This window comes from Diaporthe citri (assembly GCF_014595645.1).
Source record: "Diaporthe citri strain NFHF-8-4 chromosome Unknown scaffold_1, whole genome shotgun sequence".
Classification (NCBI taxonomy): domain Eukaryota; kingdom Fungi; phylum Ascomycota; class Sordariomycetes; order Diaporthales; family Diaporthaceae; genus Diaporthe; species Diaporthe citri.
In genome coordinates, this window is record NW_025064846.1 from 7,919,091 (window position 1) to 7,942,588 (window position 23,498).

Consider the following 23,498-nt stretch of genomic DNA (forward strand, 5'->3'; position numbering starts at 1 on the left):
AGATGGCTTGGGGAATGGTCTCGCGGTTCGAGGTGTGTTGTTGTCTTGAGGATACCTTGTGTCGTGGACGGTGATGCTCAGTGGAAAAGAAGTACGATTGCTAAGGACCCAGGTGAGCATCAGGAAGTAGAGTAGAAAGCGGAGTCGTGAGAGCCGGGCATCTGCATAGTATTAATATAGAGATAACTGGCAATATTGCTGCAGAATTCGCATAGAAAGAAGTGCTGGTCTCAAATGAATTGGTGATTTCTCTTCTTGGCAAGCCTCGAGCTGGCGCCGTCGACGGCCGCATCCGTTTATCGACCTCGACGCTGGCACATGGTCGCCTACAAGAGCCATAATGACAGACTACATGTTAGGACTTTGCCTAGTGGCCATCCGGGTGTTGTCCGCTAGTTAGCAGCCGGTCTTCAGATTTTGCCAATAAATCGGGCAGCGGCGTGTTTTCCAAGGCTTCTGGTTTCGTTCAGCCGGCCACCAGCTGCAAGTATTGTAGAATAGTCTCCCATTTGACCAACAAGTGCCTTATACAAGCAGTCTAGGTGCAATACTCGATGACCGTCCAGGTCCCCATAGGACCTTCCACCTGTTCGCCTACCTTGTCGGGCCCCCGGCGCCCATCGATCAGAAAGCCAAGGTGGTCATGATTGTCACCAGCCTTGAGAGTCTGCTCCCATCTGGAATGACTCTCGCTCCACACCCATCTTTCAGCGGTGAAGGTGTCTCCAACTCGTAATACGCCCTGGGCGTAGTGACCCAAACAGACGAACTGCCCGCGTTTCGCACCAGGCTCGTCCAGTAGCTGGAAAACGACACATTTGGGGTTCTGGGCGCTGCGAGGGGCTGGTACTTTGTCAAGCCAGAGCTCCTCGTACGCTGTCATGCGGCCGGTGGCCGGATTGACCATGGTTCCAACCTCAAGGGCCAAGCCACCTGGGCAAGGGACCATGTCGCCTTCATCGCGGACAAGCTGTGGCTCGGTGGTGCGGCTATCTATCCAGTGGTTGAAGACAGAGTGCGTGGTTTCGCTGCCGTCGGCGCGGGAAACCTTATCGGAGGACGAAGTGCCGGCAAATGCCCAGTCCAGCCTGTCTCTGGTGAGAGAGCCAAAGCTCTCGTAGCCTGGCTCTGTGTGAGACGCCACTGTGAGGACCCTGATGTCGACAAAGCGGCGACCCGGGGAGGTGAGAACCAGGGTGGACGTGGGTTCAGAGGGAGGCTCCGCGCCCCATCGGATGTGTTTGCGGATTGATATGCTTCCCATTCTGGAGGTAGACTGCGCGTGAACTGAAGTCAGTGAGAAGTCGGAGCAGGGGCCAAGCACGACTAAACCATGCTATCAGTAGTGTGGGTTGTCCAGAGCACATGTCTTATCAGATGGTCAAGATAACAGAAAAGGCCGCTGCGTGCAACGTCATACCTCGGCAGCCGCCTCAAAGAGAGACGCGTCAAACGAGGCAGGCACGCTGGCGGATGCACAGATGGTTGACCCAACGAGTCCAAGTACCATGCCGTACCTGTGGGTACGGTCCCTCCAAATAAAGCGGAGGGAGAAAGAACCCCACGTCCTGGGCTGCTGAGGTGCGAGGCACTTCATGGTAGACACGTCGCCCGGTGCGACCCAGGCACTCGTCGCGCTCGTGTGCTGCGTACCTACCTACCTGGGTACCTACCTACCTGGGTACCTACCTGGGTACCTACCTGGGTATCTAACCTCCAGGCACTCACTCCCCAGGCACTCCCCATGTCAGTGCCGGTCCCGCACAAGGAAATCCAAGCGGACAAGCAACGTGGGTAGGGTAGCCCAGAGACTCGGAAATATTTGGCTGGCCCTCCTGGCCCTTCAACCTCACCGTCACAATCGCCATCGCCGCAGTCACCGCCAAACACCGTCACCATCGAGATCACAATCAACATCCATACTGACACAAATATTCTCTGCCCCCACCCCCACAGGCCAGGCGTCTTAACCCCAGGGGGACCGAGGCTGAGACGGAGACGGCGACGCCGAGAGACCACATGCGCGATGCTCAACCCAACGACCCATGAGTTGGTCTTCATCCGTGTCTGTGTCTTCTTTCTCACATACCTACCGTGCATCATACCGTTTCTGCCTCCTCCGTTCTGGGTGCTCCTTCCGGTTGAGGCGCTCTATTACTTCCTCATCCTCCGACCGTTTGAGCGTCGGCTGTCGTGTCGAGCCAGGCACCCGCCACACAATGTCGACAGACAGGCTCTCTTCCAGCGCTGCCTGGAGAATGTGCCTGATCCCGAACGCTATCTGAGCTTGTGGGCTTTGGGCGCCCGCCCCGACGATATCAAGCGCGACAACGTCAGGGACTTTCTGCTCTGGGCCTTCTTCGATCGCGACAGTGTCGCCCCTGAGATCGAGGACGAGCTCGAGGGATACATCAACGAGACTGAAGAGCTTCTCGGCCGCTCTCTTGCTCCCGGCAGAGGCCGCGCTGTGCCCATGCGCCTGACCTTCGACCACGTGCCCACCAGGTATCGCAGCGTGGTTTGGTACATCATCGTCGGCTTGGTTGACTCGGCCACCCATTGCCACCTTTTATGGCACGGCTTCGACTTCTGGCCCTCGCCCTTGCGCACAAACCTACTGCGTGTCTTCCCGCCTCGCCTGCTGGCCTCGGCGGAATTGGTCAGACGACAGTCACCATCCGATGAGCTCTGCTACTGGTATCGTCGTCCTCGGAGCCCTACCACGGGCATCTCGCCCACTCTTCCGATCGTCTTTCTCCACGGCATTGGCATCGGCCTCCACCCCTATGTTCCATTTCTCGCCTCGCTCCCATCGACCAGCCCCATAATCGCCCTTGAGATCCTCCCTATTAGCATGCGGCTGACCAAGTCCAATATCCTGGCAAGGCCAGACTTCCTACGGCACCTGAAGGAGATCCTCCGCCACCACCACATAGACCAATTCGTCCTCGTCGGGCACTCCTACGGCACCGTAATGGCCACCCACGTCTTGCACGACTCGGAATTGAGCCTGAGAGTTGAGGGTGTCATGTTGGTTGATCCGGTCACCCTGTTACTACACTTACCGGATGTGGCCTACAACTTCACAAGGAGGACACCCCAGACTGCCAACGAATGGCAGCTGTGGTACCTCGCGAGCATGGATCCAGGAATCGCTTTGGTCCTGGGGCGGCACTTCTTTTGGAGAGAAAACATCATTTTCAAGGAGGAGCTGGTCGCGGGCCGCCAAGCAGCCGTCTGCCTTTCGTCGCGCGATCTCATCGTCGACACCATGGCGGTGGCACGATACCTCATCAATGATGATGATGATGAGGCTTGCAAGGTTCTAGAGGCGGCCAAGGGGTCAAGCGTCCTGACAAGCTCAGGAGTCGAGCTCCTCTGGGTCGAGCTGGACCATGCACAGGTGTTCGACAAGAGTCATGACTACAGCAGGGTTATAGAGACGGTTCGACGGTTCGCTACGAAGTAATCACCAGGTGTCGCACCTACCCCTAGATACCCATCAAACAGGATTGGATAGGTGCTTGTTCATGGCCACTCTCCGAGTCTTGTCCAGTCGCGTGTCACTGCCTTTGATGTGACGTTCTAATGCCATGTGTACACAATCCGTCACCTCTCCTCGGTGCCGAATTAAACCACCGTTGAATCACGTCAACGCACGGCCAGACGCCGAAGTGTTGTTATGGCTTGAGGGTTGCGAGGATGCTTCCCGTGTTAATTGGTCCCAAAAAGTCGTTCGGCCGAAGGTATTACATGTGTTCGCCTCCAACTGTAGTTTCCAAACACCCCTATGATTCCAATTAGCCCCCCCCCCTTCTTCACCTCGCATAAATAGAGGAGGGGCGTTAATGAACCCGTGGATGTTCTTTCAGCGATGTTTTTGGGTCCCCATTTCAATGCCATGACATCAGACACAACCACTGTATTACTCTATTTGTACTTTGGTATGCCACAGCATGTGGAGCGAGGACCGCCCTATACGGTTGGACAACTATTCTACTGGAGTCGATTATGACTCGGTGCGTGAGGCATACTCGCGCGCCCCTTGCGCCTAGTCTACGGTGTCCCCCTCGTCCGTTGACACGGTCTTCTGCCCATGTAGGTCGACGTCACTGAGGTGTCGCCTAGCTTGCTCCAGTGCTGCCTCCCCGTCGAAATCAGGCTCGTTGGCGTCCTCCTTGTTCACAGTCACAGCCTGGTCCTCGGCCGTGGCAGGCGCATGTGAGGTGTATGCGCGGCTGGCTTCGGGTTCGAGAGTGCCATCCTCGTTGACATCCTCCTTGAGATAGAGAGTGAATAGAACGGTGAGAAATATCTGACCGGTGCTCCTGTTTCGAAGAACGTATCTGAGTTGATGTGAGCGCTTCTTCCTGAACAAGCAAGCCATACACGTTAACCTAAGCAAGCCCACGACGACAACCCGCAGTACTGCAGGATTTGGAAAGGATACACGCCAGTGTAAGAGAAGAAATACTCACCTCAGCCCCTGGCCGTCCCAGTACTTCATGATTGGTACGGCATACCCAGGAAGCCTCAGCGCAAACTCACTGAAGTCCAGGTAGGCGTTGAAGAAATCCACCGCATATGTCCGCCCGTACTCCCATACCCAGTCCTCCTTGCTGTCCTCCTGCAATGCCCACTTCATCCTCGCCCTGGCATCGTCAGGTGCGCCAACGTCTTCCCTCCACTCCTGGTCACCGCCTTCCTCGACCCACAGCCCACCCTTGGACTCGTCAAGAACAGCCGGGCCGACCTGCAGCGCGCGGGGTTAGTTTCGCAAAGCCAGTGGAAATGGAAGCCAGGGAGGAGCGTTGTAGGAGGGTGCCGATAGAGCGCTGGGGGGTTCACTGACGCGGACATGGTTAAAGGACGAGAGTGCGGGCCCGAAGAGATACGGGCTGTCAGCGTAAGGGTCACCGTCCAGGCCTGGGTCGATCCACCATTTCACGATCTTCATGGCATAGCTAAAGCCAGGTGGGAGGCGGTCGCGGATGGGGTGGTCAAAGTCATTGCCAAACTGGAGGTCTGAGGCAGAGATTCCTCCTGGCTCTCGGTCGTCCGGGTCGACGTGCTCGGCATTTACCGGGGTTTTGGCAGGTCCCGGCGCCTTGGGGGTGAACTGGAATGCAATGCTGTACTGGTCCTTGTTCTTGCTGTGAGGCTCCTGGTCGAAGTAAGGGGAGGTTGCTGGCGAGTTGCGCGGCAGGCCATGGTAATTTTGTATGCGCACGTTGAGCTCGACGTCCATGTGCTCCGTGCTGATCTTGACTGGCGTGGGGCTGTTCACCGGGACCTCGGTGTGGTCTGCCAGGTCATATGATGGGCCTGCTGTGACCCTGAGGATGTACTTGTCCGCCATTGATGCCCGCCTTGCCTTCGGCAGCTGGGAGTCGGAGAGATATGCCTGCTGGCCTGCGGGCCGGGGTGAGTGAAGAGCAGGACGGCAGCGTTCAACACAGTGGGTGTACGCCTGATTGGGTGCTACGGGCTTCAACAGTCAGAGTGGGGGTGGGGCTTCAAGCGGGTTCAAAGGTTGAAAGATTCCGGCCAGCAATTGCCAGCAAAGCTTGTCATGGTTGAGTGAGGCGCGCTATACTCAGGCAGGTTTGCGGTCGAGGTTTGTTTGCATGACGTCGGTCCCGCCGGTGGGTCCCGAGACGACGGACGGCTGGACCAATGCCACAATTACAGACTGCCTACAGACTGCCTACCTAGCTGGCCTAGGTACCCAAGGTAGGTAGACCATGGAGTGTGTGTCTAGTCTGTCTACTACTGTACAAACTACCAGGCTGCTCCATGTCCAAACACGTTCCTAGGTGCCGAAGCACCCACCTGGTTGGCCACTAAGCCAGCACCGAGTCACCTCGAGGGTCTCACTCTCTCGACTGCATCTGTGCGGAGACGAGTGCGCGGCTCGTGACTCTGAACGGTCGTGCTGCGGAAGTGGAACGGCCATGCTGGTATAGGCAGCCCACCGCATATGCTAATGCTCCAAGAAACCGTCTTGTAACACGCAGTATGCTTCCGTGAATCACCAGAATCTCGCGGGTCTGGGTGCCTATCCACGGCCCCCTCTCACTACTTACACATGTAGGCTCTGAGTGGTGGCACGTAGAGCCCGGTCACTTAGTATCTTCACCTGGAAAAATCCACGCCCAGACTTGTATAAATCTGGGGCGCATCCGGTCACCAGTGCGGGTGCAGCAACGGTTCCTAATGCAGCAGTCCAGGCCCTGAGGGTGCACCGTCCGACAGCATCCCGCAGACACAATCAAGACAAATGCAGAGACAGTATCACGTCCCATGTCGCATTGCCGACGGCCCAGAGCCCATCATACCTCATAGCCACTCTCGAATTTGATAGACGGTCGCTAGTCCGGCACGAGGAATTGATCAATGTCGACCTTCTCGAAGAAACTGATGTGACCAAATCCTACCCAGTACTGGGCGAGCCTCTTCTCCGATATCAGGAGCAGCTGCGACCTGATGTACTTGTCTGTTCACATCGGGCCAAATTAGTATTTAGCCTTCAGTGTCGTCATGTAAAGGTTGGCGGACTTGCCATTCACAAATCCTGTCTGGGCCACGTGGCCCTTGCTCCTGACCACCCTGGCGCCCCTGAAGGGCTCCTCCTCGACTGTAGTGATAAGCCCTTGTTCGCCGAGGTCTTCTGCCAAAAACGTGCATTCACCACGCGGTACGTTGGGGTCTCCAGTCAACTTGATAGCCTCGAGACGGCCCCGGTACCTCCTGGCGTCCGTCTTGCGCTTTTCGAAGTCTGCGGCAGACTCATCCTCGGTTCGCGTTGCATCAAAGGCCGCCTCGTCAAACGGGGTCGGGTGATTTTGTGTAATGAGCAGGAACTCGCACCCGTGCGCGCTGTAATCGCCAACCCATATCCCCTTCCAGGGCTGGCTTAGAGTTGGGGTATATAATTCAGGATCTAGCGTTGAGTACGTGGTGATCTGGTCGCCAATGTGCGTGCTCATGGAAGGGTGCATCCCAGGGATATAGTTGGACAGCCAGGCGCGGGAAGCCTGCCCAAAGACTGCGTTGTTGGAAGGCCAGTCGTTTTCTCCAAGAAGAGAGGGCCCGATCCAACCCATCGACACCCCACGCAGTCCTGCAGGCCGCATTTCTATCCACGAGCGGATTCTGAATGATCTCTCGTTAATCTCATGCCTGGCTGTGGGCCTGTCTTCAGGGCCGATCAGGTCCCCCGTGGACACCCTCGTGTCCGCAGGGATAGAAGGGGGCGGCCAGGTGTTGCCGTAGGGAAAAGGTAGGAGCTGACGCTCGCTGGCCAGAGAGTCTGGAAGAGAGCGGGCTAGTATGAGGGTGTTGAACATGTTGTCAGTGAACCTATTGTCCAGCGGCGTTTCGGCGGAGAATCTGTTCACGTGGACGGGCGTGCCGACCCTTGTTGAAGCGTGATCGACAGCTGGCGAGGGCCTGCTGGGCAAGGGGCCTGCGCTGGAGGCGGCCTTGATTGAGGGTGCTGGCGACCGCCCGGTGGTCACGCGGATGGCATTTTCCAGGCTGTTGGCCCTCATCTGCAGCACAGGCTTGTCCAGGTGAAGCTTCAGTTCTGGCTCAAACTCGTGGATGACCAGCTCCTGCTCGCTGAGGCTCTGGTGGCTGGTGCTGGTGGAAGCTACTGGGCGGTTGGCCAACAGCTGGTAGCCCTCGATGACACCGCGGCGCCCATCGTAGCGGACGATAACCAGCTTCCCGGTCAAGTCGCGGTCGCAGAACCAGACCTTGTACTTTGTCAGAAACCAGCGCGGGTCGTGTGCGATGTACAGCTCTCGGAATGAGGCGCACGGGCTGGGAGTTGTGAGCTTGATGCCGGGCACATTTGACTGGACAAGACTCTGCCACAGGTGGTCCGCAAGGGAGTTGGCCCTGAGTACGTGGTTTGTCAGGGAGATGGAAACGAGATCGGAAGGCGACAGGTACGAGAGGACATGACTGATAAGCTCCGAGGGGAGGTCGGGTAGGGATATCGAGCGCGTCGAGGGGGAGGACATGTTGGTGTTGTGTTGGGCCGGTCAGGGGACGGACGATATGACCGTGCGAGCTGCTTGGGGCTGGTGCACCCACTCGAGGCCAGCAGGTCAATTCGTGTCTGAGGCGGTGACCATTGGCGGCTGCTGGATACAGGGCCAGGATGCGGGCCTGCCAGCATTCTAATAACAAGGTCGACGTCGACAGTGAGCATCAGGCCCGCGACCCATGTTCCGCCGCCGTGAGCAGAAGACGACATGCGAGAGCGCCATGGTTTCAGGTCTGGGCCTGGAGCGACATCGGCGGTTCGATGATGCGACCAAGGGTCCCTGCCGTGCATACCTAGGCAGGCTGGTAGGTACCTACATACTCACCCCTCGTGTCAAGCTGCCCCTAAATCAAGAATAGTTATGAGGCCAGAATACGACTGTGCTAAAGTGAGGTGGGGGTGAGTCTAAAGTGAGTTTCACTGGGCTTGCTTGAATTCGGTTAAACTTGCCCTGCGGGGATTACAGCAAGCGTGCCCGGTATTAGGATGTACTCCGTACCAGCAGCCCGGATCCTAGGTCAGGTCAGAGGGCCATCATCTGAGGGAGAATTACAGTGGTTAATATTCTTGATAATGTTTGATCACTCCTCACTGCCTCTACAGACACTTTCTTTGCTGGCCACCCCACGCCCAGGTCACCCGCAAGTTTACGGCCGGCCTCCTCTGTTGGAGACCCACTTGCATCATTCAAGGTAAGCAGCTTCAGGGTCTTGAAGGAATTGCGTTTCTGCTTGCGGCTTGTGGGCATTTTGCGGGTCGGGCCACCGTCGAGGTAGGCATCGGTTTTGTTGGTATGCGCATCCTCCATTACGTCAAAGTCCACAAGGTCGCTTAGGCTGAAAGGTCGGTTGCTTCGGCGAGGGCTCACGGTCCGTAGAAGGTGGGTTTTCCTGCAAAAGGGGTTACAGTCGTGGTCAGCAGGTTTTGGCAATTCAAAAAAAGAATGCTTACCTCGGGAGTTGTAGCCCTGAACCTACGTAGCAAACCCATTGCGGCCAGGAAGTATGGTTGATGGGTGCTGTGTAGGTTATCAGTGGCAAAGTCCTTTTTAGTGGTGTTGCTAATGGGTAAGTCATTGATAAAGGAAACATTGTAATGCTTGCACCTAGGTATTCTAATGAGAACCAGGAGACTTAGCTGAAAGCGTCTAAGACAGGAGATCTTGCGAGACAGGACGTCGCGGACTGCGATTTGAAAAGAAGGCAAGAGGCTCAAAACATCACCCTGGGGAAGGTGATGCGGCAGCCGTTGCAGTGGAACATGGCCAAAATGCATGAGGCAGAGATGTTTGGTGGCCCAAATTCCCCAAGTTCCTAGTCGGCCGTCACATTGCTGTGCATGGGTAGGGACAAGGAGAAGGAGACGGACAGCAGGGCTTCTTCGGCATAGAAAGGGGCCAAGCCGTCGAGCATCATCACCTCGCGCGCCTAGCAAATCGCTTAAAGACCCAGCCTCCAAGCGGCTTCCGGTCCGGCCTGGAGGAGAAGAGAACATGATCATGGGAAGCGCAAGGGGGGACGAGACCTTTTATAGCAGATTGCACAGCGGCAGAATCCGGGTGCAGCCGTTTTTTGACCGCCTTGTGTTCTGCCTATCAGCTGCTCAGGTGGTGTTGACCCCCATGGGCAGTTCGGAGAGGAAGGTGCGCTCTACCCTGGGCACTCCTTGGCAGGTGTGCAGCACACAAAACCAATACCGGGCATGTCATTTGAAGTAGAACGCCAGGTGGTCGTCTTTATTCTTCCGAGATGCATTTCCACGTCGGCTGATAAGAGTCAGCAGCTCATGGCACATCCTGGATGTTGTGTCATCACGGTGGTGAGGCTGTGGGAGGAAGCCCCATCCTGCATGTCATGGAGGCGTTTTGCCGGTAATCGTGGTCTGTACCGGCGATGTGCACAAGCCAACAACGGCCAATCCACTGAAAAGTACAGTTATCATGCCATTGAAAGGGAAGCTACGGTACTAGAGGTTGAAAACCAGACTTCACAGTCGAAGACAGAAGTTCTAGTTGATTATAGCAGCTACGGCAGTGCTCCTTCCAACCATAGCTGCTGTAGTCAACTGTACCTCCAGGTAACCCTGTTGTTGAACCTGAAGAAACTGTTGAACTCCAGTTGACACCTTTCCTTTCTAGTATCTACCGCACTTTGCAGTCAGGCTATCGTTGTCCTGAAATGTACATTCCCAGTACAGGTTTGTCTTTAGATTCATATATGTGGCAGGCTTTGGTTTCTAAACAAGGAATGAGGTCACCAGGCAGCAATGAGGCGAGGTCCTCACCTGGGCAGGACACACACACAACTATATTTGAATAACAATCATTTCGCTCATCAAGGTCGTCAAGCACATATCGCTTGAGGAGAGCCGTTAGAGCCGTTCCGCTATGACCATGCTCAAACGCCTGTTGCATCCTACTCCTTTCCTTTCAGTTCCATCAATTAGGACCCGCGGACGCCGGTCAAGCAAATGCCAGTTGTCTGTTGGTGATTTCGCTCACCCACACACAAATTCTCTCAGAGACCAGGTTGGTGGTAGTTCATCGGAAAGACTCGACCCTCGCGTGCATTCCGGTCGCGCAATGTCACAGAAAGGATTCAAGACATAAGCACCTGCGCAACGGTATCCCAGCTCCCAACCACACGCAAACTGCAGACGAGCACAACAATGAGGTTAGTACACGAGGAACGCTTAGGCGGGATCAAAATTAAACGCTTCATGGAAGCTCGAGCCAAAAGCGTAAAAAAGATTCGAACTCTCGCGCCCGAAGGCATTGACTTATGAGGTAAACGGCTTAGACCACTCGCCCACCGTGACGTCAACTGGTTGTTGAAATGTTTGTTTCCCGAGCACTTCCTACCAGGGGGAGGGGGGGTCTTTGTATGGGTCACGCAACGCAATCATGTTTTGAGATCCAAACAAAATTTTGAAATTACAATGCAATACTAGCAAAATACTATCAAAATACTACCAAAAGTTAATTATATCAAGGCTTTAAATTATATTAATATTAACTTTATATTAAAATTAACTTTATATCAGCCAATATCAGCCAATATTAAAATAAATCTATATTAAAAGCTTTAATTTAAACCTTATCAACTCTAAACCTATTTTTATTTTTAAATATTTCCGTAATTCCATAAACCCTCTCATAATAAATAGTTAAGCTAATAAAAAATAAATAAGTAGTTGGGTTAGGGATGAGAAAAAAAAAGGGCTTTTTTTTTTACCCTATATTAAAAGTTAACATTATGTCATAGTATGTTAAGAACGTTTACATATCAGTAACGTGTAAATAATGCAATGTATACATAAAAAAAGCATATCAAAATCTTAATTACATGTCACTATTATGTCGCTATTCCATTAACATAGTAGTGCAATATTAACAAAAAACCCCCCTCCCCCTGGTAGGTTGTATCACTCCTACGTCGTTGCCCTTCTCAATCCGGGTTCTTTTGGCCCTCGCAACCTGCAGACCTCTGGGGACTAAGATCAGACTGCTTATTCGCCTTGCTTTCCTTCGTTATCTTGCTTTCCTTCATCGTTTTACTTTCCTTCATCGTCTTGCTTTCCTTTATCATCTTGCTTTCCTTTGTCGTTTTGCTTTCTTTTATTATTTTGCTTTTCTTTATTATTTTACTTTCCTTTATTATCTTGCTTTCCTTTATTATTTTGCTTTTCTTTATTATTTTGCTTTCCTTTATTATCTTACTTTCCTTTATTATTTTGCTTTCCTTTATTATCTTGCTTTTCTTTATTATCTTACTTTCCTTTATTATCTTACTTTCCTTTATTATCTTACTTTCCTTTATTATTTTACTTTCCTTTATTATCTTGCTTTTCTTTATTATCTTGCTTTTCTTTATTATTTTGCTTTCCTTTATTATTTTACTTTCTTTTATTATTTTATTTTTTATTATTATCTTGCTTTTTTTTTATTATTTTACTTTCTTTTATTATTTTATTTTTTATTATTATCTTGCTTTTCTTTATTATTTTACTTTCTTTTATTATTTTATTTTTCTTTATTATCTTGCTTTTCTTTATTATTTTACTTTTCTTTATTATTTTGCTTTTTTTTATTATTTTACTTTTCTTTATTATCTTACTTTCCTTTATTATTTTACTTTTCTTTATTATCTTGCTTTCCTTTGTTATCTTGCTTTTCTTTATTATCTTGCTTTCCTTTATTATCTTGCTTTAACTTAATGGCTGCATATAATGTTAGCCTGGTGAATAAGTATGTGGTGGAGGGGAAGGTGTTACGCTTAAGCATTTAGAAAGAAAAAACGTATAGAGAAGGACTGCCTTTTACTTACAATCAGTACATCCCGTGGTTATTATGGCTCCCAGAGGTATAGACGTATCCTTTACCACAAGCCGGCCGTCCTGCATTTACTTGCTATGGAAGTCCTTTACAAGCTGCTCTACCAGCACCTTCGTCGAGACTAAGATCCAGATATAAGCTCCACAACCACCCTTACACTCATTAAACCAATCCACCCAAGTGCTATTGCTATGGCAAATCCTCCTACTCATAGCGTTAGGTTCATACGCGGCAAAGATATCCCAAAGGTCTCTGCATCTTCAATACTCGCGTGGTGTCGGGCAGCCTGTTTCCATTTTGATGTTGGCGATAAACAGAAACAGCTTAGCAGGCTGTGGTTGGCTAATCCATATTTTCCTCCTCATCAGGGTTAACCCAGGCTTTATATGCTCTTGTACTATAAGTTTCTTACCAGCCCTAAGTTTCCTTATAATACCCACTACCATCATAAGAGTACGAGCTGCATTATGTAAAGATTTGTATTTTAAGAGGCGTTAAGAAGTACTACCATAACATAAAGTATTATGCCCAAGAGCCACTAATATCTTACCAAGGGAGGAAGAACCATGCCTGGGAGTATTCCTGCCTATACTTCCAACAATAATAATGATCTTGCTAGCGATAGCCTGGATATCAGTCCACCAAGCAAATAATGGAATGATTTTTGGGAATAACCGTAAAATAGCTTTTAGGTCCCTACCAGCACTAAATAGGATTAAGCCTAGCTTATTTCCTAGTTTATTTAACTCCCTTTTTATTTACTATAATATCTTAATAAGTTTTTCTTTAATCTTATTAGCTGAAAAAATTCCCTTAAATTTAAACCATAAAGGTTTAAAATCTATAACTAGTAATAATCCTTGCGTTGGGGTATAAAAATTATAAATATAGGCTCCATATTTCAAAAGGCTGGTAATACCTTTTAAAGGTATGTCGAGGTAGTTGGGAAAGGTAGGCAGGATAGCAATACCAACATTAATAGCAGTCTCTGATTGATGGTTGCCAATATTAATAGCAACCAAGGTTGATTTACTGACTTGGTTAACAAGATTCTCAGGAGTACAGTCCTGGCTATACCAGAACTTCTTCACTTCGGGTCTTTTATCACAATGAAAGGATTCGACTAGTCTCGTCTGCTTGCCGGAATTGAATCAAACCCTGGCCTTTTTCCCTTCTCCAGTTATAAAGTATGACAGGTCCTGCTCAACTTTCGCATTTTCAAGCCTCTGCTGAAAATCATCCATCGTAGGTATTACCAGTGTTGCCTGGGATTCTGGGCGTATGCTCGAGGGCAACGTAGTTGGTGTTGAATCTGGTTAATTGGTTGTAATTGGTGAGTCTCAAGGTTGTGTGGTACGCAAAGTAGGGTTCAACGCACTGGATTTGTGAGTGGTGTAGAAGGGAAGGCAGAAGGCAACCTAAGTAGGTAGGCCTGCAGCCTTCGAGTAAGCCAGAAGGGGTGATCTGTGCGCTGCCAGCTGGCCACCTTCTGCACCGCTGTCTAGCTGTCTAGCTGTCCAGCAATGCGGCTGCAGGCTGGCCCTTGAGAGTTGCGACCAGTTGGTAGCCAGTGTGGTAGGGGGTTTTCGGTGATTCGCGACAAAAGTCTGCACTGTGGCCCGCGTATAGAGAAATTGGGGCAATCGGGCGTGGAAAATTTGATAGCGTGGTTGGTTCGACGGTCTGTCCTCGGTGCGAGACGGTTTTCCGATGGGTGTGTTGAGCCAGGCCGCCAGACTCAATGCCAGGGTCTGCGTACTCGTCGCTCGGATGGGTTCTACTGTGTCAGTCGGTTCTGATTCTGGTGTCCTTATGCCTGAGGATACGCTCTCTTGTTCCGGGTCCTAGTAGGATTCCATATGATCTTCCGAAACGGTCTGAGGAGTTGTTACTGTACGGAGTGTGTGTGTGTGTGTATGTGTTCAGCTAGATCCCTCGAGAAATTCGCTATTTGAGTAGCAAATGCCCTGGCGCGGGTCGCCCCACAGCGCCAGCCGGCGGCACTATCGATAAGACTAATCTAACACTGCACCTTGCATTTCCAGCATCCAGCAGCCTGGCATGGACCGAGCTCCATAAGCCACCTGCAGCACCCATGTCGCTAAAATTAGAATTGGCTTCCTACGTGTAATAGATGGCTAGCAAGATAAAAAAAAATTAAGTAGTATTATTGATGAAGCAAAAAGTGCTCAAGGGGAAGAGCAAAATACGTGGTCGCGACTGGAATCGAACCAGCTATCCCGGGATGATAATGAGAATCCGGATGTTACCATTACACCACACGATCACACTTCACCCTTGCTCTCAAAGGCTATAAGACCTTCAATTTGTAAGTTTGATAACCACTTTGGTCACAAGCTGTCGTGATATCGCTTTTGTTAATAAAGTCTTCTGCTCTCTTTGGCTACATTTAGCAGTATGTTAATTAACCTACTCATTTCGTAACATTTACATATAATAAAAATAAGCAAGTCCATAAAAAGCATGGTTGGAAGTAAGAGATTAAGGGGAAAGAAAATGGACGGAGCAAAGATACTGGGACACGTATAAGGGCAAGGTGGCAAACTGGACAAATTGTAAAGCCTGCTTCCCCAATCACCCCTTGTCCTAGTTAATATTTCAATGGATTCTATAAGCCTCGTGGCCTCGTAACGCAAGTTCGCCTATTGCCTCGGGGCTTCGGATATAGTAGTCTTATCCTCTCCCTCCCGATTTTCTCGGTTGCCTCACCATCTTCTAAAATCTCCTGATACTCTCTACTGCGCTGCCGCTGGGGCTTTCGTCGGGTTTTGCTACGAAGACTCAGTTTAATTCATAAGGTCAACTTCCCAGGACTCACATATACTGCGCAACGATAAAGGTTGCATATATAATAGTAGCTAGCCGTGTTAAACTCATGCTGCGATCGGGTGAATGCATCTATTAATCTCAGAGCCGGTAGACCATCAGGGTGGGCCGTGGCAAGTGGATGTCCTCTAAATGCACTCTCTTTCGTATCCGGTGTTTACGGAAAGAAGCGTGATCATTGCCAAGTTCCTGGATCCTGACATGGCTGATAACCGGGAGCTAGGGATCAGTCGACCATGTGCCTGGCTAGAGGTCCGTGTAGACCTGGATGATCTCCTTAATGGCGCCGCCAGCCTGACTTATGTAAGTGTTTGCGGTGGTCTTGTTGCACGACAGCATTTTATGGTAGTCCTGGAATGCTATAGCGATGGTGCCTGCAATCTGCCTGAGTATTTCCTTTTGTTAGCTTAAGTCTTATTTGCTTTACTTGTTTATCTGCCTTAGTTTTAAGATAATCTTATTTTTTTTAAGATTTATTCTTTTTTTATTTAATAATTATTGCCTTAATATTTACATTTTTTTTAAAAGCTATTAATTTATATCTTTAATTAACTTAAAGTTTGCTTAATAAGCTTAAATAGCGCTAAATATTATATATTTATTAATAAATAATATTATATTAAAGGCTTTAATAATATTATTAATGGTAAAGAAGTTTTTAATATTAATATATTAACTTATATTTATTATAATAATTTTATAGCTTAAGGTATTTGCCTTATTATAATTTATATAAATTATATTAAATTAAAAAATATTTTAAATAACTTATATAATTAATTATAAAAGCGTTTATATGCTTATATTTTAAGCTTAATACTTATAACGCTTTAAGTTTAATAAAAGTATAAGGATTTTATAACTTAATTATTAATACTTACTTCTATTTTAATTATATATCTTTATTAATATATTTTTTATATAATTAAAACTTATATTAAGCTTATTTATTACTTAAAACTTAATTTATATAAAATATATTTTTTACCTTATTATTAATAAGAAAATCTTTATTATAAAGCTATTTTACTGTTAAGAAATAATTTATTTATTTAACCTCCTTAAAGATAATTAAATAATATTTTTTAAAAAAGCTTACATTATTCTTTAAGCTATTTATTATTTTCTTTTAAGTTTTTAAATTATTTTTATATAATTTATAAAGTGCTTAATATTATTAAGAGTTTTATTTACTTATATATTTATTGCCTTAATCTTAATAAAGCAGGAATATATTAAAATAAAAAGGGTAAATTATTAATTAAATAGCTTCTTTAAAATTATTAAAATATGCTAGCTTACTTTCTTATATTATTATCCTTAATTAAGTTATTTATTAACTAAGGTGCAAAAGCTATATTAAATATTTTAAGAATATTAAATAACGTGCTTAAGGTAATATATAAAAAGCTATATTTTTAAGCTTAATCTTAGCTTTAAAGAAAGGCTTAGTTTTTTAAAAAGTAATTATTTTCTTAGTTTTTAATATTTGTTACCTTATAATTATTTTTTAAAAATAGGCTTTATTTTAAGATTTAAATAAATAATTTAAGTTTTAAATTTTATTTTAAAAACCTTATATGTAAATAAATAATAATTATTTTACTTAAAATTAATATAAATTTATTTAAGGATTATTTAAAAATAAATTATTAATTATATTTTAATAATTTTATATTATATTTATAATAATTATACTTTTAATATTTAATACTTACATTTTTTATACGTTTTTTTCCTTTTATTTTTTAATATTATTATTATTATAATTAATTAATATATTTAATATTTTAATTATATAAGTTAAATTAACTATTTAAATTAATCTTAATTAATAATATTAATTATAAATTTAATATTTGGTATTAATAATAATGCTATACTTTTTATTTATTTATTATTAAAGATTGTTTAATTATTATATTTATTTTTAAATTAAAATATTATATAAATTATAAAAATATTACTTTTTTAATCTTTATTAAAATATTAAATAAAATATATATTTAATTTAATATATATTTTATATTATTTATTTTATTTTATAAATATATATTAATTAATTATAAGGAAAATAACGGTCTTTTCTATATATATATTTTAGCTTTAATTATATAAGGTAAGGAAAATAATAATATATCTTTAAATAAAAATTAATAATATTTATTATAAGTTAATTTACCTGCCTTTAAATATATTAAAATTAATAATAATAATATTGTTTTATTTATATAAAGCTATAATATATATATAGCTTGCTAATTAATATATAGTTCTTTTATAAATTTACTTATATTAAAAAAACCGTGCCTTGGAGCTAAATGAAAATTAGTATGTCTTTTAATTCTTTTAATTAAGAGCTCTTCTCTTAACCTTTCCTAAGATTTATGGAACTTTGCTTTTCTTTCTTAATAATCCTTTTTTTTAATTTTAATCTTAATAAGGGCCGTTTTTTATAAGCAAATCCCTTATAATTACTTAATAAGGGGTTATTATTTTTTTACTAAGGGTTATAATTGCTTTAATATAAGATTGCAAAGCTATTTTTATTAATGCAAGGCTTTTAATAAAGCTAATTAAGGCTTATAATAAAGCTTATTTATTAATTAATTTAAAGGCCTCTTATAAGGGGGCCTTATTATAAAATGTATTTTAAGGCGTTATTAATTTAAGGTTTTAAGGGCTTAGGGCTTTTTTTAAGTACTTATTTTTTTATTAGCTTTAATGGGGTTTTTAGGGCCTTAAATATAAGCCCTTTTCGGCTATGGGGGTTATGGGTAGGCAGGCTGCAATTTACCATAGCATATTTAAGGGGAAAATTCCTAAAAAAGGTCTTAACAGCCGCGGCAGGGTTTAAACCTACGCTCTTCATAGAGAGAAGCCAGATGCATGACCAGTGCGCTACGCGGCCATATTAAAATTAAGTTATATTGCTTTAACTTTATTAATATTACCCGGCCTTGCTTTAAATATTATATTAATATTATTTAATATAAATATGCCTTTTATAATTTTAAAAATAAAGTTTTTAATTATTATTATAAATATATCTTTAATGATATTTAATAAATTCCTATTTTTAAATATAATATAAGCTTTATCCTTTAGCTAAGCAAGCATAATATAATTTATATTTATTAATTAATGCTTTATTAAAGGTTTAAATATAATTATAATAAGTATAATTATAACGTTATTTTAAAATAATATTATTTTATATATTTTAAATATTAAGCTAAATTTAAATAATAATAATAATATTATAAGCTTTTTTAATATAAGCTTTATTATATATTTAATATTAAAACTTAATTTTATAATGTTTATTTTAATGTAAATTATTATTATATTACTTATAATAATTATTATGCTTTTAAAGATATAAGTACTTAAAAGTATAAAGAGGATATTTAAAGGTTTATTTTAATTTACAAGGGCCTTAAATTAAAAGGAAAATAATAATAAAAATAAAATTTAATACTTATATTATATTTTATATATTTTTATAATTATTATTTATTATAATAATCTTATATTAAGCAATAATTATATAAATATATTAAGTTAATCTTAAAATTTTAAATAATTATTAAATAATTTATATTAAAGAAAAATAAATAAATATATTAAACTTAATATATTTTTAATTATATATTTTAATAATTTAAGTTTATTATACTTTATAATAATTAATATAATATAATTAACTTTTATAAAAATAATATTAATTTCTTTATTTTTTTATTTTTAAAAATTTTAATTAAGTAAATTTAATATTATTATCTTTATTAATTTATATTGCTTTTAAATATATTTTTTATAATTATTTTAATAATTCTTATATTTAAAACTTTATAAAAGCATTTATTACTTTAACAATATTATAATAAATAATATATAAGGCCTTTAAAGCTAATTATAAAAAAGCTTAAAATTTAATAAAAACTTATTTAAAAATATATATTTAATAAAATTAAGAATTAAATATATTTAATAATTTAATAAATAAAATAAATAATTAAGTTTAATTTCTTTTTTAATTATATTTTTAAATATTTATCTTTTTTATAAATAATATTATTAAAAACTTTATTCTTTAATTTATTATAATAAGTTTAATATATTATATTTTATTATTTTAAGTTTAAATATTATTTTTAAATATATTTTATATTAATAAAATTTATTTACTTTTTATTATAACTTAATTAATTATAATAACTTAATCTTTTTTTATTAATAATATTATTAATAAAAAATTTATTATTATAAATTTATTTTATTTTACTTTATATTAATAATATTTTATTTTTAATTTTAATTACCTATTTATATATATAATTTTTAAATAAATATATTATTTTTTAATATTTTATTTTTAAATATACTTTTTATTAATTTTTATTTATAAATTTCTTATTTATAAGTTTTCTTTTTATAAATTTTAAATTAAAATAATATAAATATTTAAATACTTTTTATTTTAAATAATAATAAAAATTAAAAAATAAAATATTTATAAAAATAAAAATTAATATTAATAATAATTAAAGTAAATAAAATGTAATATATTATTTATTTTATAAAAAAAAATTTTAATAAAAAAAGTTAAAATTAATATAAATATTTTAAAATAAAATAATTAATTTTTAATAATTTATTTATTTTAAGAAAAGCTTATAAATAGCATTATAATAAAAGAATTAATATTAATATTAATTTATTTAAATAAAAAAATTAAAAAATTAATTTCTTTTTAAATAATAAAGAAATTATTAATAGTTTTTTAATATTTAAGATTAAGTTTAATATTAATAATAATAATTAAAGTAATTAAAATATAATAATTTATTTAATTTAAAACTTTAAAGTAATTATTAATTATTTTTTAAAATTTATTAATATTTATATTAATAAATATATTTAAGTTATATATAATAATATATTTTATATAAATTAATATATAAAGCTTATTTAAATAATAATAAAATATATTATTAATAACTTTTATTATTAAAGCTTTAAATTATATTAATATTATAAATTAAAAATTTATTTTAACTTTTAATTCTATAACTTAAGTTTTTATTTTATATTATTTTAAATAAAAATTAAATCTTTTTCTTTATTTTAAAAAATTTATTATTAAGTTTTTTTAATAATAATTATAATAATTAATCTTAAGTTAATATTAATTTTAAAACTATTTTTATTAATAATAAATACTTTAATATTAAAATAAAAATTAAGAAAGTTATTTTAAATAAAAGAATATTATTTTATTTATTAATATATTTTAAAGTATAAAAATAAATTTAATTAAAAATAAAGAAATAAATATAATAAAGATTTTTATATTTTTATATAAAAAAAAGGATTTAAAATATTAAATATCTTTAAATTTATAATAAAAAGAAAAGATATAAAAATTTATATTTTTTATAAATTTAAGGTAAATATATAAGAAATTTATTTATATATATATATATATATAATAAATTTATTAAATATTTATTAAAATTTATTTTAATTTTATTATATAATATTAATTTCCTTTAATTAAAAATTTATATTTATATAAATTAAAAATAATATATATAATAAGTTATTTATAAAGAATAATAAAAGTATAAATTTAATTTATATAAATAAAAGATAATAATAAATTTATTATAAATTTATTATTAAGTTATTAAATATAAATATAATATATATAATTAGATATTTAAAGTATAAATTAAGTTATTTATATAAATATTATAATTATTAATATATATTATCTTTATAATATTTTATTATATTAAAATAAAATTATTAATTTATAAATTAATTAATATATTAATTATTAAAAAAAGCGTAAATTACTTTTATTTATAATAAATTTATTTAATTAAAGTAAAATAAAATTCTTTTAATTACTTTTATTTTTTATTATAATAAGATTTTTAATATAATTATAAAGCTGCTTATTTTTTAATATTTTATTTTATTTAATTAATATTAATAATATTATTATAAACTAACCTTAAGTTATTTGCTATAAGGTGCTTAAATAAGGTTTATATTTAAAGTATAAAGAAAGAAATTTACTCTTTATTTATATTTATATTAAAGCTTATTTTTATAAAGTTAAAGCTTATTAATTAATTATAATAAGCAAAGCTTAACTTATAATATATCTTCTTTCTTTAAGTTTTTATATAAGTTTTAAAAAGTAGTTATATAATAAAAATAAAGGATATTATAATTTAATTATAAATTAAATATTGCTTTTTACTTAATTAATTAATTATATCTTAATATTCTTTTAAATATATTAAAGGCTTAGCTTACTTTTTATAATTAATATACTTTTAATGCTTATAATTTAATATATTAATTAAAGTAAGCTAATAAAAAATAATTATTTAAATATAAGTTAATAATTAAATTAATAATATTTTTATAATCTTTTAATGCAAGCCTTTTATATAAGCTTTCTTATTTAAAACCTTAAAATTATAAATTTATTATATAATTTATAATTAATTAATACTTAATTATAAGTAATTTATTTTATTAATAAGAAATTTTTAAATTTTAAATATTTTATAATATTAAATTAATTAATATATAATTAATTTAATATTAAATTAATATTATTTTTAAACCTTACTTTATAAAAAAATATTTATATTTTTTTAAATAATTTTTTTTATTAACTTTAATTAATAAAAGTTATATTTTTATTTTTTTATAATAATTAAGGTAATTATATTTATAATAACTAAGTTAATTATATATAAAATATTTAACATTGCTTATTAAAATTATTATAATATTAATATTTATTATTCTATTATTTTAAAATTAAATATTATTTTTTTTATTATAATATTAAAAATACCTTTATATAATTATAAAGTAAAGTAAAAGGCCTTAAATATATTTAATTATTTTTTATAATTAAGCTAAGCTTTTATTATAAAAGTTAAATTATTAATTATTAATAATATTTTATATTTATTTAATTAATTTTAAACTTTTATTATATAAATTAATTAATTAAATTAAGTAAAAAATTTTATTATTTCCTTTTTATAATATTATTATAATATAAGTAAGTTAAACTTAATATATTTTTACTTAAAAAAATCCTTAAGCATAAAGTAAACTTTTTTTAAAAAGCTTTTTAATTATTTCTTAAATATTTTTATAAAATTAATATAAAATAAAAATTAATTATAAAAAGTTTTTAATTAATTAAATATATAAAAGAATTAAACTTTTTTAATATTAATTACTTCCTTATTTATTATAAACTTAACTTTTATTTTTATTAATTAAGTTATTAAGTATTTTTAAAATAAAAGTTTTTTAAAATAAAAAAAGCTTAATAAGCTATTATTATTCTTTTTAAGTTTTATTATATTAAGTTTTATATAATTATATTATAAATTTATAATATAAGAAAATTTTAAATATATATTATAAGCTAGCTTTAAGTTATTTATTATAAAATATTTAAATAAAGTTTATATTTAAAGTATAAAAAAAGAAATTTACTTTTTATTTATATTTATATTAAAGCTTATTTTTATAAAGTTAAAGCTTATTAATTAATTATAATAAGCAAAGCTTAACTTATAATATATATTATTATTAATGTAAATATTATTTATAATATTTTAAATTATATTTATTATATTATTAATAATATTAATAATAATTAAATTAACCTTTTTATTAATTAATATATAATACTTTATTATAATATAAGTTTTAATATAATTTATTAAGTTAATAATATAATTATATATAATATTTTAATTAATAATAATTAAAAATATTATATTTAACCTTATAAATATAAATAATATTTAAATAATTAATTATATTATTATTATTATAATATATTTTAATAATATTAAAGTTATAATTTATATATATAATAAATTATATAAAATATTAATAACTTTATATAAGTTAATAAAAAAATATAAAAAATTAAAGTTATTATAATATATTTGTTATAAATAAAAAATAGTAATATATTAATTATTAATGTTAAATATATTATATTATTACATAAAATAACTTTTAAAAAATTAATTATAATAATATAATATAAATTAAGTTTAAAGTTAATTATTTTATTAAACTTATTTATAAATATAATAATATTAATTTATTTTTTATTAAAAAAGTAAATAAATCATTAAGCTTAAACTTTAAAATAATTAAATATATAAGCTTAAAGTTTTTATTATTAATATTAAAAAA

General features: G+C 37.2%; 5 protein-coding genes and 3 non-coding genes across 8 annotated transcripts; 1 reads left to right on the forward strand and 7 right to left on the reverse strand.

The window, feature by feature from the left end:
- Positions 1-538: 538 nt before the first annotated feature.
- INS49_002064 (uncharacterized protein) lies at positions 539-1,264 on the reverse strand (the record flags this gene model as incomplete). Its single annotated transcript, XM_043162882.1, has 1 exon — positions 539-1,264. One exon carries the CDS (start codon positions 1,262-1,264, stop codon positions 539-541), a length of 726 nt encoding a protein of 241 aa, XP_043031388.1.
- Positions 1,265-2,026: 762 nt separating this feature from the next.
- INS49_002065 (uncharacterized protein) lies at positions 2,027-3,469 on the forward strand (the record flags this gene model as incomplete). The annotated part of the gene is made up of 1 exon (XM_043162883.1): positions 2,027-3,469. The coding sequence occupies one exon, from the start codon at positions 2,027-2,029 to the stop codon at positions 3,467-3,469; it is 1,443 nt and encodes a 480-aa protein (XP_043031389.1).
- A 582-nt stretch (positions 3,470-4,051) lies between these two features.
- INS49_002066 (uncharacterized protein) lies at positions 4,052-5,359 on the reverse strand (the record flags this gene model as incomplete). Its single annotated transcript, XM_043162884.1, has 3 exons — positions 4,052-4,346; positions 4,479-4,753; positions 4,859-5,359. 3 exons carry the CDS (start codon positions 5,357-5,359, stop codon positions 4,052-4,054), a joined length of 1,071 nt encoding a protein of 356 aa, XP_043031390.1.
- A 1,012-nt stretch (positions 5,360-6,371) lies between these two features.
- INS49_002067 (uncharacterized protein) lies at positions 6,372-8,030 on the reverse strand (the record flags this gene model as incomplete). Its single annotated transcript, XM_043162885.1, has 2 exons — positions 6,372-6,491; positions 6,570-8,030. The coding sequence occupies 2 exons, from the start codon at positions 8,028-8,030 to the stop codon at positions 6,372-6,374; spliced, it is 1,581 nt and encodes a 526-aa protein (XP_043031391.1).
- Positions 8,031-8,590: 560 nt separating this feature from the next.
- On the reverse strand, positions 8,591-8,864 carry INS49_002068 (uncharacterized protein; the record flags this gene model as incomplete). Its single annotated transcript, XM_043162886.1, has 2 exons — positions 8,591-8,594; positions 8,662-8,864. The coding sequence occupies 2 exons, from the start codon at positions 8,862-8,864 to the stop codon at positions 8,591-8,593; spliced, it is 207 nt and encodes a 68-aa protein (XP_043031392.1).
- A 1,921-nt stretch (positions 8,865-10,785) lies between these two features.
- Positions 10,786-10,873, reverse strand: INS49_002069. The gene has a single exon. It is a non-coding gene; the product is annotated as a tRNA-Met (tRNA).
- Positions 10,874-14,600: 3,727 nt separating this feature from the next.
- Positions 14,601-14,676, reverse strand: INS49_002070. The gene has a single exon. It is a non-coding gene; the product is annotated as a tRNA-Glu (tRNA).
- Positions 14,677-18,074: 3,398 nt separating this feature from the next.
- On the reverse strand, positions 18,075-18,147 carry INS49_002071. The gene has a single exon. It is a non-coding gene; the product is annotated as a tRNA-Arg (tRNA).
- Between the last annotated feature and the right edge of the window lie 5,351 nt (positions 18,148-23,498).